This window comes from Leucoraja erinacea, chromosome 18 (assembly GCF_028641065.1).
Source record: "Leucoraja erinacea ecotype New England chromosome 18, Leri_hhj_1, whole genome shotgun sequence".
NCBI lineage: Eukaryota > Metazoa > Chordata > Chondrichthyes > Rajiformes > Rajidae > Leucoraja > Leucoraja erinaceus.
This window is the reverse complement of record NC_073394.1, coordinates 11182122-11202175: the sequence shown is the minus strand read 5'-3', so window position 1 is coordinate 11202175 and position 20054 is coordinate 11182122. Positions and strand designations below refer to the sequence as shown.

Here is a 20054-nt window from a genome sequence, read left to right as displayed (position 1 = left end):
TAATACCCCTAAACCAGGCATCATTCTGGCAAACCTCCTCTGCAACCTTTGTAAAGCCATCACACCCTTCCTGCAACGGGGTGACCAGAACTACATGTAATACTTCAATAGTGACCTAACCAAAGTGCAATAAAGTTGCATCATGGCTTCCTGATTTTTATATTCAATGTGTAGGCAGGATCTGGTTCAAACTAAAGATAGACACAAAAAGCTGGAGTAACTCAGCGGGCCAGGCAGCATCTGTGGAGAGAAGGAATGGGTAACGATTCGGATCGAGTCTCCACCCGAAACGTCACCCATTCCTTCTCTCCAGTTATGCTGCCTGTCCCGCTGAGTTACTCCAGCTTTTTGTGTCTATCTTATATTCAATGCCCTGATCTATGAAGACAAGCACACCATATGTCTTCTCTACCACTCTATCTACTTGTGTGGTCACTTACAGGGAGATAAGGACTTGGAGCACAAGATCCCTCTGTACATTAATGCTGTTATGGGTCATGCCATTAATTGTACATTTTCTCCTCACATTTGACCACCCGAAGTGCAACACCTCACACTTGCTTCAGATTATACTCCATCAGTCATTTCTTTGCCCATTTCTGCAGCTGATCTATATCCCGCTGATATACCTTGATAGCTTTCTTCACAGTCCACGATAAATGTCTTGGATGAAAACATAGACGGGTCGGTTAGAAAGTTTGCAGATGACACTGAGATTGCTGGGGTCATGAAGAAGGCAATGGTGATATCTGCTGAGTTACTCCAGTTTTTTGTGTCTACCTTCGTGATATATATATATATCTTCTTAGGCCCCCTTCGGTTATGGCTGACCATGGGTGTCTCCAGGGTGCTATTCCCTATATGGAGGACGCCTGTGCGTGACTTTGTTTAACGTGGGGAAACTGGTGCACAGACAGCCACCCCATGGTCCTTGACAGATCTGGGTCAGGACCAGTGGCATGGAGTCCAAGACGACTGGAGACCCTTTTCTGCTGCAGCCTTCATCCGCCTTCCCAGCCGTTGTGACGCTCCACTAAGGTCAGCCATCGTCCTCCGCCTGTTCCACCGTTGAGGTCTTGGTTGGATTGCTCTTTGTCAGAGATCTCCCCCTCGACCTCACCGCCATGGGTGGCCCTACCAGGAGCATAGCTCCAGACGGCATCGCTCTCACGATCACAGGTCCACACATGGCTTTATGTTAGTGGTAGAGCAACTCAGCCTTAGCAGAGGTGCTTGTAACCGGGAATCTGCATTGAAAACAAAGGAGGGCGATGCTGGCCCACAGTGCCGAACATGATGAGCATGAACATGATATATATATATCCGTGGATTGTCACCTTGTCGTGGTGAAGAAGCTTGTGTGGACCTGTGATCCTGAGAGCAATGCCGTGGGGTCCCAGCCTTAAAGGTCCAGCTGGAACAAAGGCTATTCTGCCTAATGAGTCCACGTTAACCATCGATCTCCCATTCACACCAGTTCTACGTCATCCCATATTCTCACCCACTCCCTGCAGACTGAGGGCAATTTACAGTGGCCAATAAACCTACAAACCTGCATGTCTTTCGGATGTGGCAGGAAACCAGAGCACCCAGAGGAAACCCACGTGGTCATAAGGAAATGTGCAAACTCCACACGGACCGCACCCGAGGTCACAATCGAACCCAGTTCCCTGGCTCTGTGAAACGGCATCTCTTCCAGTTGCATCACTCGGCTGCCCTCAGTTCAGTGATGGACAGACCAAGGTTTAAGAGTGTAGATATATCAGGGGGTTGCAAAGATGGAGGTGATTACAGAGATAGGAACTTGAGCTAAACGGCTGAGGGCTTTCTGTATGAAATCACAAGGCTAGACAGCCTACAGTAATTGCACATCTTCAGTCACACTCCATTGATTTAACAGCCTGATATTGTTTTCTCCAGCGTTCTTCTGCAATAGCAACACAACAAATGCACTGTCGATTTCTCTCACATATGGCGAATAAGGAGCTGAATTTGAGCTCCTTATTATCAGGGGATTACAGACAAGAATCTTGAAAATGGGTCAGGGCTGTGCTGACGCGATTTTGTTTGTGCTAAATTTGCACTTTCTGCTGCTGACTTCCCAGGGATTTGACTTTCGATGTGAAGATAACAAGCAAATACGTAATGTGTTCTTCTTAAGCACGCATGATCCAAAACCAGGTTAATGTCTCTCTGGAAGAAACTTTCACAAGTGCCTGCTGCAATTATACACCAGTAAAAATAAATATGGTGACATGATTTTAGGGTGCTCTTCCGATGCTCATTTTTGCTCTTTCGTAAATACACCATTCTGTCGATGCACAGGATTGTAATAGTATGATGGATGACTTCAGGGGAGGGAAAGTCATTTTTTTTTTTTCAAAGATAGACACAAAGTGCAGGTGTAGTTCGGAGGGTCAGGCAGCACCTCTGGAGAAAAAGGATGGGTGACGTTTTCAGTCGGAACCCTTCTTCAGTCTCATATTTTTTTAACATGTCTCCAAAGAGTCATACAGCAAGGATACTGGCCCTTCGGCCCAACTCGTCCATAGCGACCACGATGCCTATCTAAGCTAATCCCATGTGCTTGCGTTTGGTCCACATTCCACTATACCTTTCCTGCCCATAGACCCATCCAAATGTCCTTTAAGTGGTGTAATTTTGACATCTTCTACCACTTACTCTGGCAGATCATTCTATGTACACACCACTGTCTCTGGAGTAAACTTAGCTCTCAAGTCTCCCTTTAAGTGTTTTTCCTCTCACTAGCAACCTACAGTCTCTAATTTTAGTCTCCTCTGCCCTGTCAAGAAGATTGAAGCAATCTATCTTAGCTGTTTCCCTCACAGTTCTACAATCTCTGTAATGGGCCTGTCCCACTTAGGTGATTTTCTAGGTGACTAAAGGTGACTAGGCTGTTGCCACATGGTTGCCGGGCTGTCACCTGTATGGTCTGCTCAGTCACTAAAAGAATTGTAGCGTTTTTCTGGTCGCCGCTGGATTTTGAAATGTTCAAAACATTTCGGCGACAGTCGGCGACAGTTCGCTTGCCAGGATGACGTAGGTTGTCGCCGGTGGTGACTTCGGCGAATTCCATTGGTGACTACCTACGTCAACCGGCAACAGGTACCGGCGACTGAATTGTCTTACCATATCGTAGCTTGTCGCGGGTGGACATAGGTTGTCGTAGGTGTGGTCGTAGGTGGACTTCCTAATCAGTTGTCCGTTGTCGGTAGCTTGCTGTAGCTGGATGTCGAGTAGGTTGTTGTAGACATTGTCGTAGACATTGTCGTAGGGAGGTCAAGTCTCTGGTTTTTCAGCTACCTGCTACGACTATGACAGTCGTATGACAGACCCATAAGGTCATCCCTCAATCACCGTTACTCTGGGAAAAACTGTCCCAGCCTACCCAATTTATTCTTGTAACTCATGACGCCCAGTCCTGGTGACGTGGTTGTGAATCTCTTCTGCACATTTTCCAGTGAAATGACGTCCTTCCTGTAGCTGGTCAACCAGAACTGCACACAATGCACCAGGTGTGGTATTGTACACCTGTAACATGACATCTCAACTGTTGCACGAAAGGCGCTGATGGATACAGACAAGATCAGGGGAAGTAATAAGGAGGCAGATTGGGGTTGTTGCATTTGTATAGGAGTTGGCAAAGTACTTGAAAGGAGAAATAAATTCAGGGTCAGAAGTAGAGGGCATCATGAAGAAATTAGTTATCGACTTCGGGAAATGTGGTGGTCCCATGCTCCAGACTACTATGGACCCCATATCTGAGGAAGGATGTGCTGGCATCGGAGAGGGTCCAGTGGATGAGCCTGGCGATGATTGGTTTAGCATATGATGATATTTGATGGAACTGGGCCTGTATTCGCTAGAGTTTAGAAGGATGAGGGGTTGGGGGAACCTCATTGATACTTACCGAATAGTGAATGGCCTGGATAGAGTGGATGTGGAAAGGATGCTTCCACTCGTGGGAGAGTCGAGAACCAGAGAGCATAGTCTTAAAATAAAAGGACGTTCCTTTAGAAAGATGATGAAGAGGAATTTATTTGGTGAAAGGGTGGTGAATCTGTGGAATTCATAGTCACAGACGGCTGTGGAGGCCAAGTCATTGGATCTTTTTAAAGCGGGGATTGACTGATTCTTGATTAGTATGGGTGTCAAAGGTTGTGGGGCGAAGGCAGAAGAATGGGGTTGAGAGGGAAAGATAGTTCAGCCATGATTGAATGGCAGACTAGACTCGATTGGCCGAATGGCCTAATTCTGCTCCTATGACTGTGGAGGTGTTCAGCAGCTTCAAGTTCCTGGACATAAATCACACCAACAATTTGTCCTGGCCCAACCACATTGAAGCCACAGCCAAGAAAGCTCTACTTTCTCAAAAAATGAAAGAAGTTATCGGACTACTGAATGTTCCTCCCATGAGCTAGGGAGTAGTCTCGATCGTCCATCGCACCTCATTGCAGCCCTTGCACATTTTTTTTATCTGTGCTTTCTCTGTAACTGGAACACTACAATGCTGCGACACGATATTCTGCACTCTGGTATTTTTCTATTTGTACGTGTATAGAAACATAGAAACATAGAAAATAGGTGCAGCAGTAGGTCATTCGGCCCTTCGAGCCAGCACTGCCATTCACTTTGAACATGGCTGATCATCCACAATCAGTACCCCGTTCCTGCCTTCTCGCCGTATCCCTTGACTGTGCTATCTTTAAGAGATCTATCTAATGGGCCTGTACCACTTAGGCGATTTTTCAGTTGACTGCCGGCGACTGATAACCGGCAACAACTGGAACGGCAACTGGAAACACACACACACACACACACACACACACACACACACACACACACACACACACACACACACACACACACACACACACACACACACACACACACACACACACACACACACACACACACACACACACACACACACACACACACACACACACACACACAGCTTCCTTCACCAGCCCGTTATGCAGGCGGGGGACAGGACAAGCGGGGGGAGCGCTGTCTGAGTGAAATTCACACAGTGCAAAGCCAAGGTGATACCACGATGAACAGGAAGGTTGGTGCTGTAATTAAGATGGCTAAAGCACAGTGTACAGTAAGTCCTTTCAAAGAGGGGGGAGAGAGAGTAGTGGAGACAACTTTTAAGAAGCCAGAGATACACGGCTGTGAAGCTCGGCGGACATTTAACATTACCGGTTCTGAAAACTACTGCTTACGTTTTTTCCCCCAACGTGCCATTCATCGGTCAGCACCGGCTACAACCTATGAGAATCTAGAAGAACCTTCGACCTCCTGGCAACCCACTAGGACCTCCTGGCGACCCACCTACGGCACGTGAACTCTCGCTACTCTCCACGGCGGCTTCATTCAAGTCGCCGCTAATTTTTCAACATGTTGAAAAATTCGCTGCGACCATAATGAAGCCGAGACTGGTTCCCAAAATGCAGGAACTCCTCACGACCATGAAGGCGACTCCCCGGCAACCACCCGCGAACATGTGGCGACTGCGTAGTCTCCTGCAGTCGCCTAAAATGTCACCTAAGTGGGATAGACCCAGAACTCTCTTTTGAAAGTATCCAGGGAATTGGCCTCCACTGCCTTCTGAGGCAAAGAGTTCCACAGATTCACAACTCTCTGTGTGGAAAAATGTTTTCCTCATCTTCATTCTAAATGGCTTACCCCTTATTCTTAAATTGTGGCTCCTGGTTCTGGACTCCCCAACACCGGGAACATGTTTCCTGCTTCTAGCGTGTCCAAATCTGTAATAATCTTATATGTTTCAATAAGAATTCCTCTCATCCTTCTAAACTCCAGATTCCGAGCTCGACAGATTACTCCTGTGTAAACTATTGCAGCATTAGCCAGGCTGAAGCCCTCAAGCCAATTTACCGGCCTCCCAGAGAAACCGATGGCTGGAGTAATGTGCCTTGCTTGGCGTTGGAGCTTCTCACTTACCGAGGTGACGTGAAGAATGTCCCTCCACAGCATCGTCTCCCGGGGAAAGTCGGCCAGGTCGAGGAAATTGTCAACAGCCACTTGGCCGATCACGTCGTGGCGTGAAAACCTGTCAAAGTCGTACACGCTGAAGTGGAGCTTGCGGTTGGCCAGCTCGTTGTAAGGGACGGGGAAGAGGAAGGCTTCGTTGAAGACGGGGTTGAGGGTTTTGCGATGGACCTTAGTCTGGTGTTTCATTTTGCGGTCGGGCAACAAGTATATCTTCACGTAAGGGTCAGAGGTGCCGGAGAAGTCCTTGGCCGGCAGGTTGACAGCTTTGTGGACTTTGACTATCAGCTGTTCCAAGTCGCAATCGTACTTCAACACAAAGTTAAGTTTGCCACAGGTCTGGCTGCTCCTTCGACCATCATCTGTGTCCACCGACCTCTGCTTGTACAACTCGGGCTTTATCCGCCCAATGTCCATTGGCTTCTCCTGCCTTTGGAACTGTTGTATGTCAAAGTCCGGGTTGGAAAGGTTCAGCTGCCTCCGTATAGAGTTATGCCTGAAACCATAGAACAGTATCAGTCAGTTGGAATTGTGGAACAAGTATGTCCTTTCAAGGACTGGGTCAAAGTTGGTTATCATGTTTTTTGAATCATTGTAACAGGTAGTTCTGTTATAGTACGTTCCTAAGAAACCTTAGAAATAGACAACAGACAATAGACAATAGGTACCCTGTTCCTGCCTTTTCCCAATATCCCTTGACTCCGCTATCTTTAAGAGCTCCATGCAACTCTCTCTTGAAAGCATCCAGAGAATTGGCCTCCACTGCCTTCTGGCAGAGAATTCCACAGACTCATAACTGTGAAAGAAGGATTTGATTATAAAAACAATTAGTTTAGTTTACCTTTGAGCAAGCACCGCCATTAACTGTGATCATGGCTGATGATTCACAATCAGTAACCCTTTCTTGCCTTCTCACCATATCGCTTGACTCCGCTATCTTTAAGAGCTCTGTCTAACTCGCTCTTGAAAGCATCCAAAGAATTGGCCTCCACTGCCTTCTGAGGCAGAGAATTCCACAGATTCACAACTGTGAAAGAAGGATTTGGTTACAAAAACAATTAGTTTAGTTTAGAGATACAGCTCTTCGGCCCACCGAGTCCGTCCTGACCAGCAATCCCCGCACACTAGCACTATCCCACACACACAAGGGACAATTTAAAATATTTACTGTTGCCAATTAACCTACAAACCTGTAGATCTTTGGAGTGTGGGAGAAAACCGGAGCACCCGGGGAAAACCCACGCAGTCACAGGGAGAACGTACAAACTCCGTACAGACAGACTCCATAGTCAGGATCAATCCTGGGACTCTGGCGCTGTAAGGCAGCAACTCTACCGCTGCGCCACCATGCTTGCCATTTCAATGGGAAACAAGGAACAGTACAGCACAGGAAAAGGCACTTCAACCCATAGTGTCCTTGTTGAATATGATTCCAAGATAAACTAACCTTCTCTGCCTGCACATGTTCCATATCTCTCCATTTCCTGCATCACTATGAGCCTATCCAAAAGTCTCTTAAATGCCACTATTGTACCTGCCTCTATCACCATCCCTGGCACAATGTTCCAGGCACCCATCGCTCTGTGTAAAAAAACTTACCTCTCACATTTCCTTTAAATTTTGCACCTCTCACCTTAAAGCTATGCCCTCTAGTCTTTGACATTTCCACTCTAGGACTAAGGTTCTGACTCTCTACCCTCACTACGACTTTCATAATTTTACATACTTCTATCAGGTTCCCTTTCATCTTCTGAAAATTACCCAAATTTGCCTAACATCCAAATGCTGCCTAACCAAACTCCGATAAAGCTTCAATATGATATCCTGATAAACTCAATGCCCATGAAAGGAAGCATACCACGTGCCTTCTTTACCAATCTATCTACATGTGTTGCCTCTTTCAAGGAGCTATGGACTTGGATCCCTCTGAAAATCAATGCAGGTTAATGCCCCTGTCCCACTTCGGAAACCTGAACGGAAACCTCTGGAGACTTTGCGCCCCACCCAAGGTTTCCGTGCGGTTGCCGGAGGTTCCCGGAGGTTTTTGTCAGTCTCCCTACCTGCTTACACTATCTGCAACCTCCAGCAACCACCTGCAACCTCCGGGAACCGCACAGAAACCTTGGGTGGGGCGCAAAGTCTCCAGAGGTTTCCGTTCAGGTTTCCTAAGTGGGACAGGGGCATAAGGGTCTTGCTGCAAATTGTACACTTTCCCCTTTCATTTGAACTCTGGAAGTGCAATACCTCACATTTGCTCAGACTAAATTCCTTGTACCATTTTTGCCCATTTCTGCAGCTGGTCTATATACTGTATACTTTGAAAACTGTACACTTTTAAAACTTTTGGCAAAGGTGGGTTAGAAATTAAAGTTTGTGACTCGCTATCACAAAGCTATTTTTCCTGCATGATTTTCAAAACATAAAGGATTTTGTTAACACTTATATACTTCTTACTGCGAGTTAAGAATACTAACGGTTGCATGTTACATTGTTTAAGAGAATCATTGCACAAGTGTCAGTAGAAGCAATCGATTGTCAATTTCAATGATCTCCCGCAGTGAACCTGAGAGACTGTGTTTGTAAGAGTCAATAGTGTCTGATTACTGCAGGGAATCATAGTCATACTGCAGGGAAACAGACCCTTTGGCCCAATTCGTCCATGTCGACCAAGATGTCCTGTCTAAATAATCCCATTTGCTGCAATTCGCCCATATCCGTCTCAATTTTTTTCATCCATGTACTTTTCCATGGAAACAATTTTTCTTTCAATACTGATTTTTTTTTCCCTAAACTTTTTTTTCCCGCTTGTCAATTTCCAAATTAACTTTTAAGTCCTGATCAGTTTTTTAGTTCCTGAACAAAATCGCATTGCAAATAGCCTTCCCTGATTCTTCAATCACATTACATCCAATTAGAATCATGGAATTATGGGTTATAGCAGAACTACCTGTACTTCTTACTTAATTTCATCAAGTCATAGAGACAGAAAGTAAGGAAACGGGCCCAACGGCCCAACTTGCCCAGACCGACCAACATGTCCCATCTACACTAGTCCCACCTGTCTGTGTTTGGACCATATCCATCTAAACCTGCCCAATCCATGCACCTGCCTAAATGTTTCTTAAAAGTTGCGAGAGTAAACTTCAATAGTACATTTCAATTTGGATAGAATCAATACAATACAATACAATACAATATTCATTACATGTCATTTGAACCTCAGTGAGGCTCAAACGAAACTCCGTTGGCTGCAGGATGTGATTAGGGGGAGAGATTATCTAGGCTGAGGGGAGGTAGCAGTTTTATAGATTTGCTGCCTCATAGATCTGAGACCTGGGTTCAGATTCAGATTCAGATTCAATTTTAATTGTCATTGTCAGTGTACAGTACAGAGACAACGAAATGCATTTGGACAACGAAATGCATTTAAAATATGGAACGCGTCACGAATTTGCGTGTCATCCTTGCGCAGGGGCCATGCTAATCTTCTCTGTATCGTTCCAATTCTATCAGGTTCCCTTTCATCTTCGGAAAATAACCCAAATTTGCCTAACATCCAAATGCTGCCTAACCAAAATCGACTCTGACCTCCAGTGCAATTTGCTTGCATGTTTCCTTGTGGCCACTATTTTTAAAATCAGACTTCACTGGTCTTTATCTTGCACTAAATGTTATTCCCTTTATCATGTATCTATACTCTATGGATGGCTTGATTGTCGTACAGCCTTTCTGCTCTCTGTCTGTCGACTATTTATTTTTTAATTTAGAGATACAGGATGGAAACAGGCCCTTTGGCCCACAGAGTCCGCATCGACCAACGATCGCTACACACCTACACTATCCCATACACCCTATCCCATAGGGACATGTTTACATTTATACCAAGCCAATTAACCTACAAAGCTGTTTAAGAAGGAACTGCAGATGCTGGAAAATCGAAGGTACACACGAAAATGCTGGAGAAACTCAGCGGGTGCAGCAGCATCTATGGAGCGAAGGAGATAGGCAACGTTTCGTCCCACGCAGGTCACGGGGAGAAGGTACAAACTCCGTACAGACAAGCAGCCCTAGTCAGGATCGAACCCTGGTCTCTGGAGCTGTAAGGCAGTAGATCTACCACTGCACCACCGTGACGCCTCTGGTAATTGGATTTACTGTACTTTATCTTGCACTAAATGTTATTCCCTTTGTCGTGTATCTATACACTGTGGACGGCTCGATTGTAATCAAGTATAGTCTTTCTACTGTGAGTCTGCTTGTAACAGTTCGCATGAAACAAGGCTGATCACTGTACCTCGATGCACATGACAATAAACTAAGCCTTTATCTGTAATCATCTCTACGTGGTGCGGCAGCTGTACAGCTGCGGACTGGAAGTGCCTTCAGAGAGTGGTGAGGACAGCGGAAAAAATCATTGGGACTTCTCTTCCTTCCATCATGGACATGGGGTACAAGCGCTGTCTGATTAGAGCTAAGGGCATTCACTCAGAGCCCCCTCGCACCAGGGTTTTATAAAGCAAACTATTGGACTGTTCATACTGCTTACACTCTGGGAGGAGGTACCCTGAATATAGCATGATCTAGAGCGGGTTCACGACTTGGGTTCTGCAACAGCTTCATCCCCCATTTGGCATAAGATTACTGTCAACGTTCAAAAAAAGCGCGAGGCTAGAACTTTTTAAATATCGGCACTTTTACAGCAAAACTAAATTTTCATTTTATAAATTATATTTAATTTTACAGAAAATCATGCGCATGAGGCATTTTTATGGGCGCACCTAGAACTTTTAACTATTAACTGATTTTGGAGAGTAAAATGCAACAAAATTTCGTTCAACGTGCACTGTGTCTAGGTGTATATCTGAATGACAATAAAGTTTTCATTCATAAAGTTTTCATTCATTCATTCATTCATCATTCATCCATTCATTCATACATACATTCATTCATTCATTTATCACTGACCTTGTGGAGGAAGTGGGTTCTGTGACCTGCCGTTGCACGCGCACATTGTGGGCGCAGTTCTCCTTGTTCTGCGCGTCCACGGGGATATCGGGGGAGGTGTGGCTGATCTTCATGGCTGACTCTGGGTAGGCTGCGGGTTCCGTGGTGAAGTCCTCGCTGTAGCCGTGCCCATCGGTCCCGTTATCCGTGTAGTGCTGCTGCTCCTGCTGGCTCTCCTTGTGGTTGGACGACTCGCTCCGCTCGCGCCACGGCAGCCAGCACAGCTTCCAGGAGACAAAGAGCGAGACGCCAAAGAGCGCCAGGCCACAGGCGGTCACCACCAGTGACAGGAGGCTAATGGAGATGTCTGGAAAAAAAATGAGGAAGAACCCCCTCCCTTAGAACCAGCACTCAATGCATATCATGTACCATTACAGCAGAAGAGGAGGACATTCGGCCCTTCGCAGAGTCACACAGCTGCCCAGCATGGAAACAGGCCCTTCAGCCCATCTATAATTGTACGACGGCTAGGATGGGGGAGGGACGGAGAGAGAGGGGAAGCGAGTGTTACTTGGAGTTAGAGAAATCAATATTATGCCGCTGGGCTGTAAGCTGCCCAAGCAAAATATGAGGTGCTGTTCCTTCATTTTGTGTGTCGTCCCACACTGATAGTGGAGGAGGCCCAGAACAGAAAGGACTGTGCTTATGTACAGTATGGGGATAGTCTTGCTGAGATACATGCAAATAAATGTATTTCATTCTATCTGGCACACATGACAATAAAGAAACCATTGAAGTGGGACTTGTTGGGTTAACCAACTGGGTTAGCATGGATGAGTTGGGCCAAAGGGCCTGTGACCATGCTGGATAGCCCTACAACTCTATGATTCAATGCTGCTGGTCCCATTAAGTTTCTAATCATCGATTACCCCCAGGATACTGAAGGAAATAAAACCAAATGAGAATGTGATTTCGAGTTTCAAAGTTTATGAACAATTTTTTTTAATACACTGCCAAGACTATAATCGATTCTTAAGGTCTAGAGTGATTTCTCGAGTTTCAGCAATAAATCATTTATGAAATATATACATTATAATGAGACGTGGTCCGTGATATGAATTTCACAAGTGGGCAGATTTGATAACTTATGATCGAATTATGGCCGTGGTTTAATTGCAGGTGCGAGGCTTTAAATTGCATCATCTACCCTCTGCACTCGTTTTCACCCTCCGTTAAATATTCTTGGCATAAGGTTGTTTGGAAAGGACTAGGATTTACACAACAAAACACAGGCGATTAGGCCCAACCAAATTAGGCCGCACCCGGTCCTGCTCAACCCCCGAAGAGCTGAGGAGCCACCGTCGTTGAGGGACACAGGGCCGCGTGGTAGAAGCGCTCGGAGGGCCGTGCAGGCGGTTGCCAAACGCCGATAGGCAGCCCGCTGTGGAACCGGAAGGGTGCCTGCCCGAAGTGGGTCCGAGCCTCCCGCTCGTCACCGAAGACCAGAAACCGAAAGGAGGAGAGAGTCGTCGCCAGTGGCCGATGCTGGACAATGGGCCCAGAGGAGAATCGGGGTGGGGGGTGGTCTAACCTGCTGCCCCCCTGCCGGGGGCATGAAGGCTGAAGACCTGGAGAGGATTGAAGGACGGCTCGCTGGCGATCCTAATGAGGTGATGGCTTCAAAGGGCCTTTATGGCTAGTTACATCTGGCACTGTGTAAGATGCTGCCAAAATCTATTTAATATGGACTCGTTGGGCTGTTTCCATGCATGCGGTACGTAATTGAGGATTGTCTTCATGTACGGCAATAATCTCACTGATCTATATGCAAACAAATGTATATCACTGTTCCTTTGTGCGAGTAGCAATAAAAGAACCATTGGTCCATTGAACCAACTGGTACATGCTACGGCTTATGCTCCACTTTACCCTTTTGCCACTGACTTACCTCAGTTAATTAGTGTGGTTCTTTCCTGCCCTAGCCTGCTTCTCCCGAAAACATATATGCCAATGTTTAGTTCAGTTTAGTTTAGAGTTACAGCGCAAATACTCACCCTTCGACCCACTGAGTCTGCGTCGACCAGCAATCCACGCAAACCAACATTATCCTCCACACATTAGGGACAATTTAACCAAGCCAATTAACCTGCAACCTGTACGCCTTTGGAGTGTGGGGGGAAACCGAAGATCTCAGCTACAACCCACCCAGGTCGTAGTGGTAGAGTCGGTGCCTCACAACGCCAGATACCCAGGTTCGATCCTGACTATGGGTGATATCTGCGGAATATGTATGTTCTCCCTGGGACTGCGTGGGTTTTCTCTGGGTGCTTCAGTTTCCTCGCACATCCCAAAGATGTGCAGGTTTGTGGGTTAATTGGCTTATGTAAATTGTAGGATGAAACTAGTATGATCGGGTGATAGAAGGCCGGTGTGGACACGGTGGGCCGAAGGGCCTATTTCCATGCTGTATCTCTAAACTAGTGTTTCAAGAAGCCCACTCTTCAATTCCTTCTCAAAGGATGGTTTGAGATAAACAATAAATGCTATCCTTGATAATTAACAATATAGGGAGAATGATGCCAACATAGTGAGCAAGACAGAAAGCTCCAGGTTCTAGGCCGACCATGGCCATGACCAATACTTCACTGGAGCCTTGAAGTGTTTCATTAACAGAGCTGGTGATAAGATTGTTACGAGTCTGGTGTCTGGTGATTATTAAGGGATTGGACACGATAGATACAGGAAAAATGTTCGCAATGTTGGGGGAGCCCAGGACCAGGGGCCACGGTTTAAGAATAAGGGGGAGGCCATTTAGAACTGAGATGAGGAAAAACCTTTTCACCCAGAGAGTTGTGAATTTATGGAATACTCTGCCTCAGAAGGCAGTGGAGGCCAATTCGCTGGATGCACTCAAAAGAGTTAGTTTGGGCTAGCGGAATCAAGGGATGTAGGGTGAAGGCAGGAATGGGGTACTTGATCGTAGATGATCAGCCATGATCACACTGAATGGCTGTGCTGGCTTGAAGGGCCTTATGGCCTACTCCTGCATCTATTTTTCTATGTAAGACACAGTGTCTCGACCCGAAACACCAACTATCCATCTGCCTTCACAGATCCTGCCTGACTCGAGACAAGACAACATCCAAGTCAAGAGAGTTTATTGTCATGTGTCCCTGATAGGACAATGAAATTCTTGCTTTGCTTCAGCACAACATAACATAGTAGGCATTGACTACAAAACAGATCAGTGTGTCCATATACCATTATATACGTAAATACGTATATACTACACTTGCCAAATACTTTAATTCCCCTTCCCATTCCCACACTGACCTTTCTGTTCCGTGCCTCCTCCTTTGTCAGAGTGAGACCACACGCAATATTTCCTCATAGCACCTCATATTTCGCTTGGGCAATTTACAACCCAGCGGTATGATATTGATTGCTCTAATTTTAAATAACCCTTGCATTCCCTCTCCCTCTCAGTCCCTCCCCCACCCTAGCCATCGTTCTGTTGAGTTCCACCGTTTGTACAACTAGTTATCACCTTATCCACAGCCACCAATCTATTTGTTTGTGCGCGTGTTTGACTCCAAGACTGAGTGGCGCAGAGCCTGGAAAGATGCCAACACCAACAACGGAGAGATCATCACAGACCCCACAGTGAAACCACTGGAGTTTGACCTCCAATGGCTAAACCTGAACAGAATCCGCACCAACCATGTAAGAACAGCCCATCACTTGCATAAAATGAGGTTGACAGACAGCCCTGCTTGCGACTGCGGACATCCAGATCACACCATCCCACCACATCGTGAATGGCTGCTCACTGAGGCTTTTCCTTAGTGGTATCAAAGCCATCCACCCAGTACGTGATGCTGTCCTGGCCTGGATGTCTACCCTTGATCTACAACTTTAGGCTGTGCACGCCATACGCAAGAAGAAGACAGCCAACAATGGGCCGTTGTGGGCGTTACCTTTCCTTGCTCATCGTTGCTTTTTGCATATCTTTGCATATCTTTGCATATCATTCATTAATTCATTCATTCATTCTGTGTACTGTTAATATCTCTAATTTTCCTTTCCCCTGACTCTCAGTCTGAAGAAGGATCTCGACCCAAAACATCTCCGGAGATGCTGGCTGACCTCCCAAGTTCCTCCAACTTTTTGTGTCTATCTGCTGCCTGACCCTGGATTGCTTTAGCAGTCTGATTTTATGCTCCAGATTTCAGCGTCTGCATTCTCTTGTGTCTCCAGGTGAGGCGATCTGAAGGCCATCTCGTCCTATCTCGTTAGCTGAAGGATTTCCTCAATTACACCACCGAGGCAAAGCTGATTCATGAATGAATCATTTCATCACTGTAATCTTGCTGTGTATAAAATGGCTTCTTGCTTGCACATAACAAATAATTCATTCTTTACAGATCATCTCTTCAGAGATGGGAAATTGATGATGTAAGCCCTTATGTTTTGGTTCCAACCCAGTAGAATGCTAATTAGATCTTTGTCAAATTCTAATAATGTCCGTGTTTAAATATTTATCTTACAGAATTTTCAAAAGAAAGTCTTACTTTGACTCACAGTCATCATACAGCACAGATACAGGCCCTTTGGCCCAAATCGTCCATGCTGACCAAGAAAGACAATGTCTACTGCCTTGTCATCGTCAACATCCTTGGTTACTTCTTCAAAAACTAAACTCAATTTGTAAGACATGATTTTCCATTTACAACACCATGCTGACTATCCCTGCTCAACTCATGTCCATCTAATGCACATATATCTTATCCCTCCAAATCCTCCCCAGTAACTTACCTACCACAGGTGTTAGGCTCACTCGTCTATAGTTCCCAGGCTTTTCCTTGCAACCCTTCTTGAATAAAGGTACAATTTTTGCCACCTTCCAGTCATCGGACACTTCACTTGAGTCTTACGATGATTCATATATCTCAGCCAGGTCTTCTGCAAGCTTCCCACCGTGTCCTCAGATCTAATCAGGCCTGGAAGATTGTTCTCCCTTCATGTGCCTCAGGTCATCCTGCACCTCCTTGACCTTAATACAGACTAGCCTCAAGACATCTCAATATATTTGGCGTAGACCCTGTGTGTAGACTGCCCATCTGATAACACCACCCGCTATCCCTCGTCTCTGACTTCATGCTACACTGTCAGTCCCAATGGATGGCGTTGACCCAAATTGTTGACCATCCCTTTGTCTCCACAGATGCTGCCTGACCTGCTGAGTTCTTCCAGCAGATTATTTCTTGTTTGAGAACCAGATTTTTTTTTTGTAGTCTCATCATTTCACCAATCACCATTTTAAATCCCAAATCCTTTCATTCAAAAAAATAGAAAATAGGTGTTGAAGTAGGCCATTTGGTCCTTCGAGCCAGCACCACCATTCAATATGATCATGGATGAACATCCAAAATCAGTACCCTGTTCCTGATTTTTCTCCATATACCTTCATTCCTTTAGCCCCAAGAGCTAAATCTAACTCGCTCTTGAAAACATCCACCGAATTGGCCTCAACTGCCTTCTATGGCAGAGAATTCTACATATTTACAACCCCCTTATTCTTAAACTGTAAACCCTGGTTCTGGACTCCCCCAACATGGAGAACATTTTTCCTGCATTTAGCCTGTCCAATCCCTTAAGAATTGTATATGTTTCTATAAGATTCCCTTTCATCCTTCTAAATTCCAGTGAATACAACTTCTAAATACTGACTTGAAGCAACACCTACTGTACCAGCTGCTAAGGCGAGTTCCCATCTCCAGTTCTTTAGCCCAAGTACCAGTTTAGCGACATGAACAAGTTTGCCACCATTTCCAACCCACTCATCAGCACCTCTCAAGCTTGATTAGGAAGAGGTAATAAATAACCGCGTTCCCAATAACGCCCCCAACAAGTAAGTGAAATAAACTCGAGCTGAGCAATCGTTTTGCAAAGCTTGATCAGCTGTTCTATAAATCCAGGAGTGTTCTCACTGGCATTGAATCTTTCAAGTGAAAGTGGAGGGAATGAATTTGGAAATGAGTTGGAAATTATGCACAGGCTAAAAAGCTCTGGAAAAATCCACTGCTGAAGAAAGGTGGAATTTAGAGACATGGTTTCATTTTAGTTTATCAGTTCAGTTTAGTTTATTGTCACATGTACCGAAGTAGAGTGAAAAGTGTATTGTTGTGTGCTAACCAGCCATAGTCATACAGCAAGGAAACAGGCCCTTCTGCCCAATTCACCCTTGCAGACCAAGATGCCCCATCTAAGCTAGTCCCATTATTTTTGACCCAAAATTTTCTGAACTTTTCCTATCCAAATAAAAAAAAATGTTGTTATTGTACCTGCTTTAACCACGGTACTTCTTGCAGCAGATTGTTACATCTACCCACTGCCTTCTATGTGAAAAAGTTAACCCTCAGATTCCCAATAAATCATTCCTCTCTCATCCTAAACCAATGCCCTCTCGTTCATGACTCCCCCTACCCTGAGAAACTGTGCATTCACCCTATCCATTCCCTCATGTTTTATACACTTTTATAAGATCATCCCTTAGCCAATGAATAAAGTCCTAGCCTGCCCAATTTCTCCCTATAGCTCAGACCCTCAAGACCTGGCAACATACTCGTTGCTTTTTTTGCATCCATTCCAGCTTAATGGCTTCGTCCCTACAGCAGGGTGACCAAAACTGAACATAATACCGCAAATACGGCATCATCAATGACTTTTCCAGCTGGAATTTAATGCCCCAATATCTAGATTCAATTCCTTGACTGATGAAGGCCATGCACACAAAGCTCTTTTCACCATGATATCTACCTGTACAATCACTTTCAAGGAACGATGTACTTGTACTTCTTCATTCCTCTGCTCTACGATACTCCCCAGGGTTCTACTGTCCACTCCGAGAGTCCTGCCCTGGTTTGACTTCCCAAAATGCGACACCTCGCACTGATCATTAGCAATTCCTTGACCCACTGGTCTAGCTGATCTAGAGCCTGCTGCAATTCTTGATAGCCATCTTGACTGTCTATGGCAGGACCTACTTTAGTGTAATCTGCAATCTTATCCAAAGGAAAGAGTGTAAGAAAGACTGTGGGGTGATTATGAACTAATCAGCTATCAGTGGAGTGGGACGATATAATTTGGTGTCCATTTACAAAACAGAACTGCAGAAACTAAGCAGCCTGTAAAACCACTGGATGTATTTAAGAAGCAGAGGTGGTGCAGCGGTAGAGTTGCTGGCTTATAGCGCCAGAAACCTGGGTTCAATCCTGACTCCGGGTCTGGTTTATATCTTTGGAGTGTGGGAGGAGTGTGGATGTGCAGGAGAAAACCCACGCAGGTCACGGGGAGAACGTACAAACTCCTTACAGACATCACCGTAGTTAGGTTAGAACCCAGATTTCGGGCAGGAACTCTACTGCTGCGCCACCGTGCCTCCTGAGATGTAATGTGATAATTGTACAAGACATTGGTGAAGCCGCACTTGGAGTATTCCATTCAGTTTTTGTCACCCGGATATAAGAAATATGCCATTAACTGGAAAGGGTGCAGTGATAATTCACAAGATCATTGCCAGGATTCGAGGGCATGAGCTATAGGGAAAGGAGGGGTGTTCCTTGCAGCACAGGTGGCTGAGGGTTGACACTGGAGGTGTTTAAAATCAAGAGGGAAATCGATAGGGTGAACTGTTTTTTTTCTTCCAAGGTAGATGAATCAAGAATAAGAGGACATTGACTTAAGGTGAGAGGTGAAAGATTTAATGAAATGATGAAATGAAATGATTCAATTTATTGTCATTGTCAGTGTACAGTACAGAGACAACGAAATGCATTTTTAGCATCTCCCTTGAAAGGGAGACACAGGGCGTCGCGGTGTGCCCGCGCCTGCCGCCGTACATTCCATACAGGAATTAGCCCAAGGACCAAGACAGTAGAAGGAATTGAGGCACCCTCCGGTAGAATAGCCCATTGTGCTACAATCCTTTGGGAAACTGAGACTTTTTTGGAGAGGGTGGGTGTATGATTAGAAAAGTTTGGACAGGTTCATAGAGAAAAGTTTGGAAGTTATATGGATGAGCTTAGAGGGGCCATCTTGGTTGGCGTAGTTGAGCTAGGCCGAGAGGCCTGTTTCTGTGTGTATGACTCTCTAACAGAATTGTGGCTTAATGGCAAATAATGATTGGGACTGTGAGCTATCAAGTTCCCCATTAAAACGTTGAGGTTGAGCTGCCCTTTAATTCCAATCCGTGTAGCATTAATCATTCATTGCAATGCAACGTGCAATGAGAACACTCCAGAGACCCCATTCACATTTTTGCAGCGGCCTGAATGAATATTGCATCTTGCCTTGAGGAACTAAAAAAAAATCTCGAAGGATTGTGGGGTAAGGGCAGGAGCGAGAGATATAGAGACAGAGAGAGAGAGAGAGAGAGAAGAGAAGAGATGGCTGGGGGTAAGATGAAGATGTGAGTGGGAGGGACAGGCACAAAGAGAGGAGAGAGGGGAAAACGGAAGGAGGGTAGAGAGAGAGGGAGAGAGCCTAGAGGGAAAAGAGAGAAGGCAAGATAGCGTGTGAGGGGGAAAGTGGGGAGGTAGGGAGAGATGATGTGAAAGGACGATAGAAAAGAAAAATGGAGGAAAAAAGGAAAGGTCATATGGTCATGTGATAGGAGCAGAATTAGGCCATTCGGCCCATCAAGTCTACTCTGCCATTCATTCATGGCTGATCTCTCTCTCTCCCTCCTAACTCCATTCTCCTGCCCTCTCACCCATAACCCTTGGCACCCGTGCTAATCAAGAATCTATCGAAATTCTGAGGCTTTGACTTCTGGTGGAAACATCCTCCCCACATCTGCTCTATCCAGGCCTTTCACTGCTCGGTGCTTCAATGAGGTCCCCCCTCATCTTTCTGAACCCCAGAGAGTACAGGCCCAGCGCCGTCAAACGCTCATCATAGGCTAACGGTTAACCCACTCTCTGCTGGAATCATTCTTGTAAAATAAGGGGATGGGGACAAAGGGAGGGAGAAGAGAAAGGGAGAAGGGTGTAGGAATGAGAACAGATATTGAA

The 20054-nt window shown here is 45.6% G+C and overlaps 1 protein-coding gene and 1 non-coding gene across 2 annotated transcripts in view; both read right to left on the bottom strand.

The window, feature by feature from the left end:
• syt9b (synaptotagmin IXb) overlaps nucleotides 1-20054 on the bottom strand; it is a 71560-nt gene that overhangs the window by 30550 nt on the left and 20956 nt on the right. The window contains exons 2-3 of the mRNA XM_055649287.1: nucleotides 11002-11347; nucleotides 5989-6532 (exon numbers count right to left, since the gene is read on the bottom strand). Coding sequence (XP_055505262.1) covers nucleotides 5989-6532; nucleotides 11002-11347 — 890 coding nt within the window. The remainder of the gene's footprint in view (nucleotides 1-5988; nucleotides 6533-11001; nucleotides 11348-20054) is intronic.
• On the bottom strand, nucleotides 9464-9569 carry LOC129706019 (U6 spliceosomal RNA). Its single transcript, XR_008724993.1, has one exon. It is a non-coding gene; the product is annotated as a U6 spliceosomal RNA (small nuclear RNA).